The sequence below is a fragment of the Taeniopygia guttata genome, chromosome 3 (assembly GCF_048771995.1).
Source record: "Taeniopygia guttata chromosome 3, bTaeGut7.mat, whole genome shotgun sequence".
Classification (NCBI taxonomy): domain Eukaryota; kingdom Metazoa; phylum Chordata; class Aves; order Passeriformes; family Estrildidae; genus Taeniopygia; species Taeniopygia guttata.
This window is the reverse complement of record NC_133027.1, coordinates 37,725,077-37,740,481: the sequence shown is the minus strand read 5'-3', so window position 1 is coordinate 37,740,481 and position 15,405 is coordinate 37,725,077. Positions and strand designations below refer to the sequence as shown.

The window sequence follows — 15,405 nt, the reverse complement described above, 5'->3', positions numbered from 1 at the left end:
AAGTTCTAGTATGAACATGTAAGGCTGCCCAGAAGAGAGCTCTATGTTATGTCTACATTAAGAAATTAAATGTTGCAGGGACAAAGACATGCAGTATCTAAAACAAAACCTTCTCTTCCTGAAGATCACAGGAGCTGCTGTGAAATACCCGTGGCAAAAGGTCTGTGGCCCCATGCTTATTCCCAGCCCATACCTGGGAACTTCTCAGTGTTTACTGGGCTGAGAGAGGCCAGAGACCTTTCTGACACTTTGATAGTACATCAGCTGCATTCCCATGTCCAAAGAGGCTCTTTGGCAGTCTTTGAATTATTATTGTAGACATAGGCTAGAAGTCCTGCAGGGTGAAATTACATAGTGCACCCCTGCGTGTACATGCCTATGTGAGGATGAGTGTAATTTTAGGTTCTGTGGAAGTGGGTTTCTAGCACATCAGACTCTCTTGTCCATAGAGGTGGCTGTCATCACATGTGCATGAAGCCATGGGAACTCTAATTTGACCTGGGGGTTGACAGTAAATCTGCAGAATTGCTTTCTCTGCTGAGTCCTGCAGCAATTAGCTTGTTATTGTAACTGCTGTCCTTCACACGCAGCCACCATCTCCTGGACCTGTCAGTTCATGATGAAGAGCATGATGTGAAATTCTCCTCTGTGTTTTTTTTCCATGGTTTGGTATTATTCTGGTTTGGGCTGGCATAGAGTTAGTTTCTTTTCAGTAGTGATACAGTTCTGTGTTTTGAATTCAGTGTGAGAATAATGTTGTTGCTAAATTGTTTTTATCCTGAGTCAAGGATGTTTATGTGTCTCATGCTCTGCCAGTGAGGAGGTAAACTAAAAATGTTGGGAGGGAACATGATGAGGACAGGTGACCCAAATGAGCCAAAGTGATATTCCACACCATAGAACACATTTCACCTATTAAACTATTCTTATCTCAATCTACAAGTTTTACATTTGATTCTTTTCCACAGCCCTCTGGAGTTCAGGGGGGAAGGTGGGTTGAGTGAATTCAGATATACACATTTGTTTTAGCTGAACATATCTTTGAAAGCAAGTTCTTGGAAAACCCACACATCAAAGTTGGTGGAATATTATTGGGTAAGGAAATTGGTAGGAAATCAGAGATGGGAACTCCTAGCAGAAAGGACATTTTGGAGACATTTGGACATTTACATTGCATGCAAATACATAATCCATATTGCTGGGACAGGAAGACTGAAGGTTTTGAATGGTCAAAGACTACATTTCCTATTTAAAATTCTATCTCTATGCATTGGAATGTTGTAGGATGCATGCTGGTGCTTCTGAAATCAATACAAATTTTGCTATTAGCTTCAACAGAGCTGGGATTTAACATTATGCTTTTAGCTGGTCCTCTGCTTGGTTTAAAATCAGATTTATGAAGAAAGCATGTGTATCTGTAAAACCAGAACTTGGCCTTTTTCTTCCCATAGCATGTACTGGATAAGCCATTTCCAGAGATTAAACTGCATCTTGTCCATGAATATTTATAAACACAAAGAATGAATAATAAGGAATCTCAAGACAGTGAGGCTGAACAACAGCTACCTAAGAAGACCTTTTGCTTAGATTATATGTCTGGTAAAGCATTTTTCTAATCTTTTCTGAAGCTTTTTGTCCAAGCAGTGGAGATAAACCCTGTTTCTTCCTTTTGAAAACAAGCAAAAACAAACAAACAAACAAACAAAAAACAAAACAAAAAAAACCCAAAACCTTTTTGTTCAAAGAGAAACTCAAAATATCTTAATCAAAATTTTGACCTCAACTATTTACAAGCTGTCTGTTAATAGAAAGGCATCATTTCAGTTGCTTACATGTTTTTCCAATATTCAGCTATATTTCCTGTTTATGTTCCTAGTTTTCGTGTTCATGTGGAATACCTCACTCGAAAACTATGATGCTGGATGGAAACTACAGTGAATCTGATGCCAACAGCCTGGCAGGATATACAAGAAACCAGATGGTACCAGAAGAGGAGAAACCAGAAAAGATGGTTGTGCATCTAGCTATGAGCAATGAATCCAACTCATCAAGGAAGAGAGGCCTGAAGGGCCATGTGGGCTTGCGCATCATCCAGAACACCCATGCAATTGATAAATATTCAAGGTTAATATTCCCAGGCACCTATATATTTTTTAATTTGATATATTGGTCTGTATTTAGCTAAGCATGCTGGCACTTCTGAATCAGAAGATGTCTACAAAACACTTTAGTTGGTACTTTTTTTTTTGTCTTATCTGGAAACAATGCTAGCAACCTGATTATTGTATTGCTTTTTTGAGTGTAAATGGGAGGACAAAGTCCCCAGGAGGCAATTCCATGTGCAGGCCTCATGGAGGAACTTGCTGTGCTGATTGGTTTCCAGCCCACCCCCTTGCTCCCATGTGCTTTATGACACATGCCATTTCTCATACTTGAAAATACGTATCCACCACACAGCCAAAAGGTGCTGGATGCTCTTTTGGGGCTGGCCATGCGGGTGGTACCTGCTGTGCAATGGACAACCAAAGACAGTGCTCATGTGCTCATGTGAGCTGTAGGGAATTAAATAAATGCAACTTGTGTGGGGAGGTCTGGACAGCGCTTCTCCTGTAAGGAAACTGAATGAGCACTTTCCTTTACTTTTGAGAAAATGATTTTGTTTTTTCTTTGGCACATAAACATAACTTTTTTCCATTGCTTTGTGAAGAATACCTCCTTTAAGGGTACAGATTCTGCTTTCTGTCTGGACAGGACCTTCATCAGTACCATTAGGACAGCTGGCTGGCCAGGATGAGCTGGGCGGGTTACAGAGCACAGGTGGTATGATTGAGTCAGACGGGTTTTTTTCTAGATTACAAACTGCAGCCCACAGACAAACTGTATATCCCAATGTGCCTCTCCCAGTCAGCACAATACCGTTCTGTTCAGGCATTTGGGATCAAAAGAGATACATGTCTGCCAGAACAACTCTGCAGAAACAGAGGCATGTCAGAGATTAAATGGCCAAGGATAATACTGTGGGTCTAAGGTCGATGTAAGTCCTTTGAAGCTGCTGCACAGCACTGTAACATGCTTATGTGCTTGGCAGTTCTTTTCCTATCCTATGATATCTCCCTTTCCTTTGCTAACGACACTGACAGCAAAACCCAAATGTAGAAACACGATAGCAACAAGACAGCAACGCTCAGGTTTGTGTGCTCCTTATTTTAAGAAAACACCATGACTTTTTGGCTGTTGTGGAGATTATGTACATCAAAACACTTATTTACCAAGCTGAAGCTGAGCAGTGGGGGCAGAGCTTGATGTGTTAAGAGCAAGACTGAGGTTAGAATAAAGAAAAAGGAAATAAAAATACTGATGTAACCATAATTATTTGTCAGCACATGAAAATTTCTGCTTACATAGCAGGGATTCTTACATCCTAAATCTCAGGGGATGTGGAAAGTAGCAGAAAAATGTCAACTCTTGTCTGTCAACAATACCCAGGTTTTTCCTTGTGCCTCAAATATTACTGCCTAAGTCAAGCTGATGGTGGCACCGATTTAGTGGAAACAATATTGATGAGAGAAGCTAAAATTAACAACTATATCCCCTTTAATCAGCCATGTTAATAACTGACATGAATGGAGTTCTGTCTGGTCATAAAAGCAAGAAACCACAGCCCTGAAGTTGCTGGCAAGAAGAGGAAGGAGAGTGTCTGAGGGACAGGATTGCCTAGCCTGCCACTTGTCTCCTGAGCCACCAGGAGAGTGCATTTACCACTCATTGCCCATGGACCTGAAACCTGGATACTTCTCACATTGACAGGTGGAGATCACTACAAGACACAAAAAATATTAAATAAATAGACCACTCATCTTTTGAGAGGATAAAGCCTGGGCATAACAGTGCATTCTTCATCATTAGCAGTTTAAAGTGTAAAACAGGAGCCAATGTCCCCTCTGGCAGTAGGACAGTTGCAACAAAGGGACCTTTGCTGGGGAAAGGCAGCAGAACCACACCATGAAGCCACCAGAGAGTTCAGGGAGCGAGAAACTTGGTTCCTGTGCCCCCCTGTTTTGCTGGTTTTTCGGCATTACCCACAGCACATGCCATTTAACCTCGCAGTGCCTCAGCTCCTCCATCTAGGAAGTGAGGAGCGCTAGGATTCCCCTACCTCATAAGGTGCTGAGGGGCTCAGCAGGCTTGGATAGCACGTGTGTGGGGCATGCCTATGATTTCTGAGCAGGTCACCCAGTGGGAATCCAATTTTACCAGTGAGTTCTTCAAATGCATCCTCTGAACCAGTCCAGCTGGAAAAAAGCAGGCATCTCTCCTGTCTTATGATGCTATTACAACTCCCCTGCATTACAATGATATTAAACCAGGGGTAAGTGCAGACAAACAGCCCAAAAGTGAGCGCTGTTCATAAATAATGCCTCCTGGCATACAAAACCCAGGAGGTTCTAGTGCATTACTTTGCCATTTCTTTTTACTATATCTCCTGTTCCCTTAGAAGTTATATAATGGCAAAGATGTCCTTTAGGTCCTATCTTCTTCATCCTAGCATTCCATAGTTCTAATGTCTAATAGGCATCTTTTGGAGATTTTTGTTATTTTATCTGCACGTGTACATAACTGATGGAAATTGATGTCTGCTTTTGTCAGTCTATAAAACCATCAAGAGGGTGTTTTTCCACTAAAGTGAAAAAAAATCCCTCCTCTATCTTAGGCATTACTTAAACTCCTTATTAACTGAAGCAGCAAATTAAAAGTATAGATGCAAATAAAGCCAAGTCTTCTCCTTCAGTCAGCATTGTGAATTATATTCTTCTGTTTATTCAGAGGAGACTGGCTAGGCATGAAGTTAGAACAAATATTTGAAGTGTGGTATTGGCAACGTATTTCACCTTTGATTTCTCTTGGATTACAAGGGACTCTGTGAGCATTGTCTAACTTTCAGTTGCCAGGTCCCAAAACCAGTGTTTTGAGACAGAGTGCCTGAAGCTGGGCTCTGAATGCTGTTTGATGGATGCAACCCAATTCTCTGAAAAACACTGAGCAGATGGACAATGAACCTACTGAAGGAGAGGATTTTCAGAAGTACACAGGAGATTTGGGCAAATTGAGGTCACTGATGAAAATGCCTTCTCTGGACAACTTGGTCCAATTGCAAATATTGGCTCTGCTCATTCTAGGTCTGGCTCCATTGTAATTTTACTTCTAACCAAATCATGACTTTGAGAAAAAGCAACTATATAGATATATGCACATATGTATAATGTGTGTGCAAGCATAATGTATAACAAAGGAAGACACTGGGATGTGCACCTATGTTCAGTAGTGTCCATATGTGAAATTGTAATATATAGTATGTAAATTACCATTTATTATGCCCAGAAAACTTACTATGTTGAATGGAAAAAAGGCGCTTATTGTCAGTCAGGGGCCAAGAAATGAGCCAAGAAATACAGGTTCTCTTACATTATTTTTCTGAAAAAGGAGGTGTTGAGAAGATACAAGCACTGCTGATGCTAAACTCGAGCAGTGGGAACAATCCACTGTGCTGATTGCTGTAATCAAACATAAAAAATAAAATAACAGATTGAAAGGATGGGAAAGAGTCAATTTCATGGTGTGAACTTTAAAACATGATTTTAATTCTGTTTGGAAATCTGTTGCCTGTAATCTGATACCCAGGGGCAAAGGATTTGAATAAACACCTCATTTGTAATTGATTTCAAGTAAAAAGCATTTCAAAAGGTGGGAGAACTGTAGTGGAAGCATGTGAGTACTTTGAAGTATGCAAAGCTCTTTGGGAAAAGGGAGCTGTTAATCACAGTCATAAGCTATGGAGACCTTTTGTGAAAACTGCAACTCACAACTGAAGAAAGTTTAATAATTGCTTTACAGTTAATGGCATATTTTCAAAAGAGCAAGTGGCAGGTATGTATCTCAATCTCCATCTGACTACAAATGAGAACTTCTCATTTAATTTCTGCTTTGTGCCTTTGAAAACATTGTCTCCACACTTCCCAATGGAAGATAAAACTGCTCTGAGGTCCCAGTTGCCAGATCTCAGCTATTATCCCTAATGCAGACTTATAGAACTAAAATAAATGTGCATGGGTGAAGCTGATGCCTGAACCACTGAATAATGGTTATTGTCTTTCAAATTTCCACAGTGGAGAGATTACAGCAAGGTACAACCTAACTAAGTGAGATACTGCCCTGCTGAAATGTAAAAGAGTGGAAAATTTATTTAAAAACCAGCAAGAATTTAGCACTATTAAAATTAAAATGTAATCCAGCCTCACATTAAGCTGATTAATTGCTTTGCACAAATGACATTTGAAATAATGTATCAGGGTCATTACTTTCCTGGTCAGAGGAATTATCATTTCAGATGAAGAGAGAAGGGAAATTGCGCACAAGCACAGAAAAGGCGCCGCTCCTGGCATCCAGCTCTTGTGGAAGGACAGGAGCGACTGCCAGGGTGAGCAGGACCTGCTGTGGAGACAAGGCTGAGGGGAACCAAGGTACTCAGTGCCTGGGAATCACACATGACATGTGGCACTTCTTGATTTGGGCATGAGAAGATTATCCTCTACCAGAAGGGGTGGGATCCCGAGCAGCTGCAAGGCAGTCATGAGAGGTGGTGCAGTGCAGGTGGTGTAGCTGTTTTGGCCAGAGGTTTGGGCTCAGTTCTGGCCATGTGTGCCATCAACTGGTCCTTGCTCAGGGTCCATGTGCCCGTGGCAGCCACGGGCAAAGTCCCCTCCATACCAAGACAGAGAGACCCAAATACGCCCAGCTCCAGGTGTAGCCCCACCTCTCGGCTCATCCTGCAGCACTGAAGAGATGGGGACTGCATGGCACGGAATGTGTGCCCAGCCCTCTCTTTGCAAGGCAGCCAAGGATCAGGACAGTCCTGCACTGCCCACTCCCCAGAGCAAACTGCAAAGCCCTTAGCAGATAATTTGACACGCAATTTTTAATATTTCCTCCCTTTAAAAAAATGTTGAAGACTCCTTTTGGCCAGTTGTCCAAATTGGACTTCTTTCACAAGTCTTTTAGGAGTCTCTGAGGGTGTGTACATGCACTTGCAACCATAGAAATTAGCTTAGGAGAAATGCCTGGCAACTCAACCCGTGCTAAATGCATATAAATGATGTGGAAAAAAAGAAGGACGATTTTACTGCTCTACTTGTCTTGCAGATTTATCAAAGAAAATTGTGTGTTTAGCTTAGAGGGAATTCAGAGTGGGAAATGAAAGGACAAGTTAATTGTAACGACAGTTTGAATTACTTGAACAAATATATTTTGGGAAACGGGACAGAACATTAGAGCTGTAAAACTCTCTAGCCTCCTGTCTCTTTCTATTTTATCTCAATTTTTAATAGGGTCCAAATTAATTTCAACCATGAAATTTTAAACCTTTCTTATTAAGGTGCATGATGACCATATATTTATTTTGTACAGAAGGGAGGAGACCTTCAGTGCTCTGCACAAATTGTAATTGCAGCAGCCTCCAAGTGAAAATGCTAATCATTTTGCATCTAGAGTTTCAGGAGAGCTGCCATTGCACAAAACAGGAAAGTCAGAGTTATTTACCTGTTGGGCAGGGACACAAGATGCTCTCCAAGGACCTGCACAGGAGATCCTATCATTTGTACCAGACAGAGGCTTTGACATTTAACACCTATTGCTGGGTGCTCAGGTGTGTTGGTGGGGGGGGACTTTGTAAGACTCTCTGAAGAGCAAAGAAAAGGAAACTCCTGCTTGGCCAGACCTGGAGGCACTAACCACCTACGTGGTCATCACTCTAACCACAGCCCCCATCCGTGATGGCGCCATGGATGCAGACACTCACCCTGGGGAAGGTGACAAGGGACGTTTCTTCAGGGCTTGGTCCAAGTTCTGTGCCTCTGTGAGATACTTTCTTCATGGGGTCAGTGTCCCCTTGCCCCAAAGGTCTCTGAGGTGCTCCCAGGGTAGTGCACTGAAAGAAGTTTCTCTTATTCTGAGGGTGAGGTTGGGCTCTCTCTGTGTGTTCCATCCATGAGGGAGGTTGCTGCTCAGTCTGAAAAGGTAGTGTCTGCAGGATCTTCCTGCCAGTTTCCTGCTGCCTCAGACCTTCCTTTCATCCCTGTGGTGACCTAGGAGAGGAAGAGGAGGAGGAGCTCTTGCTTCTAAGGGCTCCTTTGTTTTGCAGAAGGGGTGGTGTATGACACAGAAAGCAAATGAAAGGATGGAAATGGGAAAATATTGCTGATTACTTGGGATCAAATGATCTGTCCCAGGCTCTTGGGCACTGTGTGCCATAAATGACAGAGAAGATGCAATTCAATTTTGAACTTAGCTCCCAAATGGAAATGGCACTTGCTGAGCTGCCATGAGCCTTCACCACCACTCACACAGAGTGAGGCTGGGGCAGGAGCTCTGCGTGTGTGGTTCTATGCCTCATTAACCTCTTCAGGAATGCCTGGAGCTGTCTGGTGGTGATGGTACCCAGCAGTGATGCTGCCCAGGAACAGTGCTGCCTATCAGCTTCCTTTTCCCATGCTCAGTCTCTCACAGAAGGGCTCTCCCCTTCTCTTACCCACCCTCCTGCAGATGCAGCTATGCAGTGCTTAGCAGGACATGGCTTTCTTTAAAAAGAAGCAAAAGTAGGGAAAGAGGCAAGAAGAATTAAAAAGTCCTCCCCTCCAAATGAAAGTATTTTTGTGACTGTGTCAAAGGCAGTATTTTGCCAAGCCATTAGCTACTCCTTGGTTCTCCAGCTTTTCTTTAATCACAGCTGTAACGTTTATGCTTTCTCCTCCTCAGTTCTCTGGCAGCTGACGTAAATATTACAGAATGTCAGTATTCTTCCCACGTCTCAGCTGGTGACAAAAGCCATGAAAATAAGTGACTAACAGCTCCAGTGCAAAACCTTTGTGCTGGTGCTCTGCCAAGGGAAGGGACCATTGAGGCTGCTTCACAAATCTAAACTCAGTAAGGTTTCCTTACTATGTGAATCCAGTTAGTTGAAGCAATTTAATTGGGAAGAGGTAAAACAGCCTTGTAAAAATAACAAAATTTAAAATTTGTTTACTCAGAAAAGACTCAGAAAGAAGTCCTAGCCTTACTTACACTTCAGGTCTCAGTTAAGGCTGTGTGGATGCACAACACACAATGGTGAGAGGAGTCATGGCCTGGCCAGATGGTGGGTGTAGATCCAGGGTGCAGCCCACAGAAGACAACCCAGGACTGGAGCAGCCACCTAGGGTGAACCTTAAACCCAGAGTTTCACTCCTCAATCACTCTAATCCATGCTGCTAAACTGCCACCTAAACTATAAAATGCTTGCAGTTGCTTCCAGGCACATCCATTTCCAAGCTAGAGGCTGCCCCAAAGCTTCATAGCCAGTCCAAGGCATGTGTCTGGGCCCTGGCTCAGCCTGTACGGGGCAGAATGCCTCGATGTTAATATCTCATGAGCCTCTAGGCTCAGCACTGTGGTGTTAAACTGCCCCTGGTGTCACTTCCCAGCTGCCTCCCTGAACCTGGAGGTCCCTCAACACCCCAAGCACCACACCCATCTCCCATCCCAGCCTCCCCACCTTCTGCTGTCAGTAGAGCAGCTCATGGAGTCAAAGACTTCACATGCACTTGCTGCCAAGCAGGCACCCCTACAACTGACAGGAGATCAGGAGTCACCCAGAAACAAGCTGGAGAGAGAAAGAGGCTGAAAAATGTTTGTCCATGATCAGGAAGAGCAAGGAGGGTGAAGCTGCTGAGCTGGGCTCCCTGAGTGCTTGGGTGGAGCACGCACACTTGGCACCAGGGCTCAGTGTGTGCCAGGTCTCAGGCACAGCACAGAGAGGCTCAACACACCTCCAGCACTGAAACCTTTCTGGCCAGGGGATGAGAGGCCTGGGGCATGTCCCCACCACCAAGACAAGGCTGCCTTGCCAATGCTGCCACAACAGTCAGGCCAAAGAGGGCTGGGGGGACGACCAGGCAGCCGAGGCTCCAGTGCTTGAAGGCACCATTGGCCACATTTAAACCATTTCTGGCAAGTGCTTGTGCACACTGCTCTTAAAACCTGCAATGCCACAGCCTCCCCAGGGAGCTGCTACCAGTGGTTAACCAGCCTGAAAATTAGGAAGCATTCACTGGTAGCCCAGCTGAATCTCCCTTGCTGGATCAGCTAAGCCTGTGGGTATGAAGTAAAGTTTATGTACAGTTTATGTACCTAAATTTGTGCAGATACATTTCATGTTTCCCCTGGTCTTCACTACCCTGGACTAAGTGACCTCCACTTTGTCTGAGATCTTCATCAGAGTTTCTCAGTTTGTTTACAGAAAAATCTCACAACAGCCTTACTTTAATCACAGAAAGGTTTGGGTTGGAAGGGACCTTAAAGACCATCTTGTTCTAACTCCCATGCCATGGGCAGGACATTTCCCACTCGATCAGGTCACTCAAAGCCCCATCCAACCTGGCCTTGAACATCTACAGGGTTGGGGCATCCACAGCTTCTCTGGGCAACCTGTTCCAGTGCCTCACCACTCTTACAGTAAAGAATTTTTTCCTAATGTCTAATCTAAACCTACCAACTGTCCATTTAAAACTGGTTCCCCTTGTCCTATTGCTATCAAGCTATACAAGCCCTGCTTGCATCCACCATTTCCTTCTCCAGAAGAAGTGGCATGATTTGACACTGGAATTTGATTTTTTTCTTGGTTGTTTTTTTTGTGTATATGCTTTTCATCTATTTCATTAAATGTTTCATTATACTGCAGAGAGGTGATAACTCTTTCTTGAACAACAGTCCTGGCTTTTCCATAACACCTGTTGAGATTATCTGGTAGCCCAGAAGTGACTCATTTTGCACATCTAAAAAAATGAAACCTGGCAGAATAAACCAATGTCCTGACCAGCAATGAACTCATTCATTCCATAAATGATTAGAAGGGCTTTTCCATGCCTACATCATTGCTGCAAACGTTGGTTCCTGGCATGGAGGCAAATAATGCCCCCAGGTATAATCCAAAGCAGGACTTTTTACAGACAGGTCCCTTTTATCAGCTGGACTGCTGGTGAGCTGAGGTTACGCCCTGCAGCCAGGCAGTGGGCAGGCAGGAGGATGGCTGAGGCCCTGCCCTGCCCTGCCCTGCCCTGCCCTGCTCGGCTGCCCTTGCTCCCCTGCACCAGCACACGCGTGGGCAGACAGGAGGAAAGCTGGGCCACGTGAATGCCTGGGATATGGATAAGTGCATTTTCATATTACATCTAATGTAATAAGTCAGTTAAATGCCCCTAGTCCAGAAAGGGCAGCATGTTAATTAATGGTCGTTACCAGCAGCTGACAGTTGGTTAGCACAGATTAATTCTTAATGAAGAAAAAAACTCTTTATGTAATGTAATGCTTCTGGCTGGGGATCAAGGGTTGCAATCATCCACCCACAGCAGACCTTTAAATCCGGCTTTGTTCCTCTGTGGGAAAAATAGACAAAAAAACCCAAACCCTGCTATTTTTTAAAGGTTATGATTCAGCCAGCGTCACTCAGATTCTAATTCCAGGAGCGCTGAGCTTGTTTCCTAAAGAGTACAATATGTTACACCATGGCCTGCTGATGCAGATGTGGCAGAGGAGGTGGTGTGAGGCAGAAGAAGGGCGCTGTGTGGACCCTGTGCCACAGGGATGTAGAAGATGGCCTTGTGGGCACAGCAGGGCTTTCACAGCTGGGGGGATGGTACTGAGCCCCTGATCTCAGCCACGGGGTTTTGGGGCTGTCCGATGGGTGTTTGTGTCAAAGGACCCTGGAAGGTGCACAGAGCAGGGGTGCAGCTGTACCAGGCTGTGAGATGGGCTGTGAAAAGCAGGAGGTCAAAGACAGCTTAAGCAGCAGAGGCTTTGGCAGGGGACTGTGCAGCTGCCCACATCCAGGCAGCCGATGCTGTGGTGGATGTGCACACAGAGACTTTCACCCTCGCAGCCGTCAGGAGGCTCCCAGGACCTTTATTTCCACTTGCAAGGAAGCAAGGCATTCCACTGACTCACTGGTTTTCCTCGCCCTCCCCTGAGATGAGGCCCTAGGTGCTGGCTCCTGGGCTACTCCGCAGGTGTCACCTCCTCTTCAGGCTGTGCCAGTGTCACCCTCGCAGAGGGAACCTGCAGAGATGCTTGCACCCACCCCAGCAGAGGGTCTGAGATATTCTGCCAAAGTCATGGACCAAAAGCTCAACTCACTGAAAAGCTAAATCCCCTGGAGTACCAATAAATCGTATCAATAACTGCCAGTTAAAAACCAAGATCACTATCATTTACCCTGTGACCTAAGGATATGGATACAATAAAACTGCTTCACATGCAGAAAGGTAATTTGTACTTGTGAGGTCTGTTTTTTTACTACATCTAGTTTTATTCATTATCTGATAATAATCTTCCTACTAATTTACTGATGTTCTGAGGAATTTTACAATAAATGTCTTAAAGCAAGAATTATTCCATTTTACTTGAGCATCTTCTCTTTTACAGAACACTGACTTACACAAAATAAATGTGCATAAAGCAGGAGAAGCTCCACAGCTTGTGACACATGAACAGGAGAAAGCAAGGGAGACCTGTATCTCCTGAACAGCAGGGATGCTCAGCAGGTAAAATGGGATCTCTCAGATCCTGGGGTTTTCTTTCATCTCTCTTCCGTTTCACCTTGCATTTCTGCAGTGATGCCAAGCTGCAGAAAGCAGATTAAATCTGTGAGAAGTGAGAGAACAAAGTAAGTTCTGTGCAGGCAAAGGACTTCAAACAGGAGAAAGGCTGGTGGCAGAGATACCGTCATAGGCAGAGACTTCAAAAGAGGCGCAGCAGGTGATTGAATTTGCAGCTGAGCAGCGTGGCCAGAGTGAGGTAGGCGTGAACAAGGCTGAACTCTGCAGATTTCTTGCTAAAAGGCTCCTTAGAGATTTTGCCATTTATGTACTGTCATGTTGAGGGGACCTGGAAGAGCCCTGTTCTCATGTCTGGGAGTGTGATGTTGCCCCGAGGCCATCTCCCCAGCTCCTGAGGATGGGAGGACAGGGGCATCACCACTGAGGGACTGTACTTCCAGCGCAACAGCCCGGCCAGCAGCACCCCCAAACTGCTCTGCAGCTTAAGCTACGCACTATGGCAGATGAGAGGGGTGAAAAGAAACACCATAGGGGCTGCTGCCCAGGGAATACCTGTCCAGAAGTCCCTAACAACCCAAGGTCTGTCAGCTGACAGTACCTGGGTGTGCAAAGCAGGCTTCCCAGCAGGTTGCCATGCAAGCAATGCAGGTTGGGTATTAATGTGAGCAGATAAAGTGGTCAACAGCCGCTCTCTGAGCCTTTTCCACAGCCTTTTTTTGCTATTTTTTACCAGCAAAGTCCCTGAGCAGCTTGATGCTTCTCAGCACAAAGCAAAATCCAACTACATTTTACTTATGGACAACTCTGTATATGCCTATAATGGAAATTACAGGCCACATTTATAGCCAAGAGAAAATTTGTGACACCAAGACAAAGTGAACAACAAGATGAAAACATCAAATTACTGACATCAGAGATGAAACAGCTCCATTAGATCATGTTAATCATCTCTCCAAAATGCTGAATGTTTTCTAGTACTTTTTCTGGGCTATGAAATAAGTTATTCTTAAAGGGATGCCAGTCTGAAGACAGTTAATGGCTTTTTTGGCTCTGGCACACTACAATGTCTTTAATGTCAAATGGAGAGATAAGCTCTCATAAGGTGCTACAGAAACTATGTTCAAAAAGCATGTAAGATTAATAACAACCTGCAGCACTAGAAAAAGAAAAAAAAAACCCAGACAACCTTTTTTAGAAATCTCAACATAATCTTGAGTGTTGCAATTTTAAAAGAAAGAAGTCTTAAAGAAAAGTTCACCAGCATTTTCTGTCTTGAAACATACTGCTTTAGATATGTCTGCTCTGTATTTTTTTGGGTTTCTTTACTTTCTTTGCCCATCCTTTGCTCAGAAGCTGAGTAAATGAAGGAAATCAACAGAAGGAAAAGGTTTGCGAAGCTTTCAAGGAAAAAGCATGAAAAGAAAGATTTTATTAGAGGGGAAGATTGTTTCTCTTTTTTTTTTTTTTTTTTTTTTTTTTTAATGTTGGAGAAACAGCATTCTCAGAGTTCAACTCTGGGTGGTAGCATAGGACACCCTGAGCTGATCACTGATTACAATCATGGAAAGGGGCATAGTAAGTTCCCATACTTATGCTTTATATGTTCAGCACAAACATCATCCACTGTTCTCCTATATACCACAGACTGCATTTCTGGAGAAGATTCCTAATTTTTCTGGACTGTTTCTGGGCTGACATCAGCATGCTATGCTGCAAATCCATAAACTTGCTACTACCCATGCTAATAGTCTGCTTTTTGGGTCCTTGCCCAGAGCATCTCAAACCACCATCTCCTCTTCTATTAGCTCCGGATTTTCTCAGAAATAATGACATTATTTTCCTTTAAATATAAACCATTCAAATGCTATTAGTATCAAACCTCTGACAACAAATTCACAGTTGCCAGAGAGGGAGTAGGAAGGATTTAGCCTAAGAAATCGGAGCCCATTTTCTGGTGCCTGAGAGTTCAATGAAGGAAAGAAAAACTGCCATTTAAACCAAAGCCATAAATGCTAGGCAGCTTTCCATAGCTAGAGAGTGATGCCTTTTGAAGAGGGAGTGAGGAAGGAGGGATAGATATATTTTATTTTGGGTGGGTTTTTTTGCCTCTTTGGGTATGTTTTACCACCCATGGGAACCGCACAGATGCTCTCCTGAAGCCTGCACCTACCCACACATTGGAGCGAGTGTGGACTGTGGCAAGCTGGATTTTATTTCACACTTCCCCCACGCTGGGCAGTGAGCATCCTTTTCCAATCCTTAGCCTAGCCGCAGAGGCTATCAGGAAGATGTATTTTTCTTTATTTTCCATATACAAATCCACATCTGTTTATAGTCTCTTTCACGCTGGGATAAACTCCCCTGATACAGCAAAGACCTCGCCGCTGACCCACGCTGGCCCCGGGGTCTCACAGTGCGGTCATTCCTTCGCGGCCCCAGCTGCTGGGTGGGAGCGGGCAGCTCGGAAAGGCGCTGTGGAGCTGCTTGTGGCCAGCAGGTGGAAGCCTGCCCGCACCTCTGCAGCCTCCCGCACCGCTGCTCCCTACCCGCCCCGCTGCTCCCTGCCCGCCCCGCTGCTCCCTGCCCGCACCGCTGCAGCCTCCCGCACCGCTGCAGCCTGCCCGCACCGCTGCAGCCTGCCCGCACCGCTGCTCCCTGCCCGCACCGCTGCTGCCTTCCCGCACCGCTGCTGTTTTGTGCTGCTGCCTCCAGCACCCGGCACCACAGCCCCAGCCACTGCCCACCCGACTGTCACTCTGTCCCC

At 44.6% G+C, this 15,405-nt stretch overlaps 1 protein-coding gene and 1 long non-coding RNA gene across 8 annotated transcripts in view; one reads left to right on the top strand and one right to left on the bottom strand.

Moving 5' to 3' along the window:
• Positions 1-5,453, top strand: part of LOC100230156 (gamma-aminobutyric acid receptor subunit rho-2) — a 33,244-nt gene extending 27,791 nt beyond the window's left edge. Inside the window, exon 9 of the mRNA XM_004174232.6 lies at positions 1,877-5,453. Coding sequence (XP_004174280.4) covers positions 1,877-2,185 — 309 coding nt within the window. The 3' untranslated portion in view covers positions 2,186-5,453. The remainder of the gene's footprint in view (positions 1-1,876) is intronic.
• Positions 1-15,405, bottom strand: part of LOC115494283 (uncharacterized) — a 57,151-nt gene that overhangs the window by 26,547 nt on the left and 15,199 nt on the right. For 6 of the 7 annotated variants that reach the window (XR_012054961.1, XR_012054959.1, XR_012054960.1 and 3 more), the window contains exons 3-4: positions 12,521-12,726; positions 7,853-8,138 (exon numbers count right to left, since the gene is read on the bottom strand). This is a non-coding gene — a long non-coding RNA (uncharacterized lncRNA). The remainder of the gene's footprint in view (positions 1-7,852; positions 8,139-12,520; positions 12,727-15,405) is intronic. The other variant, XR_012054963.1, reaches the window with a different exon arrangement.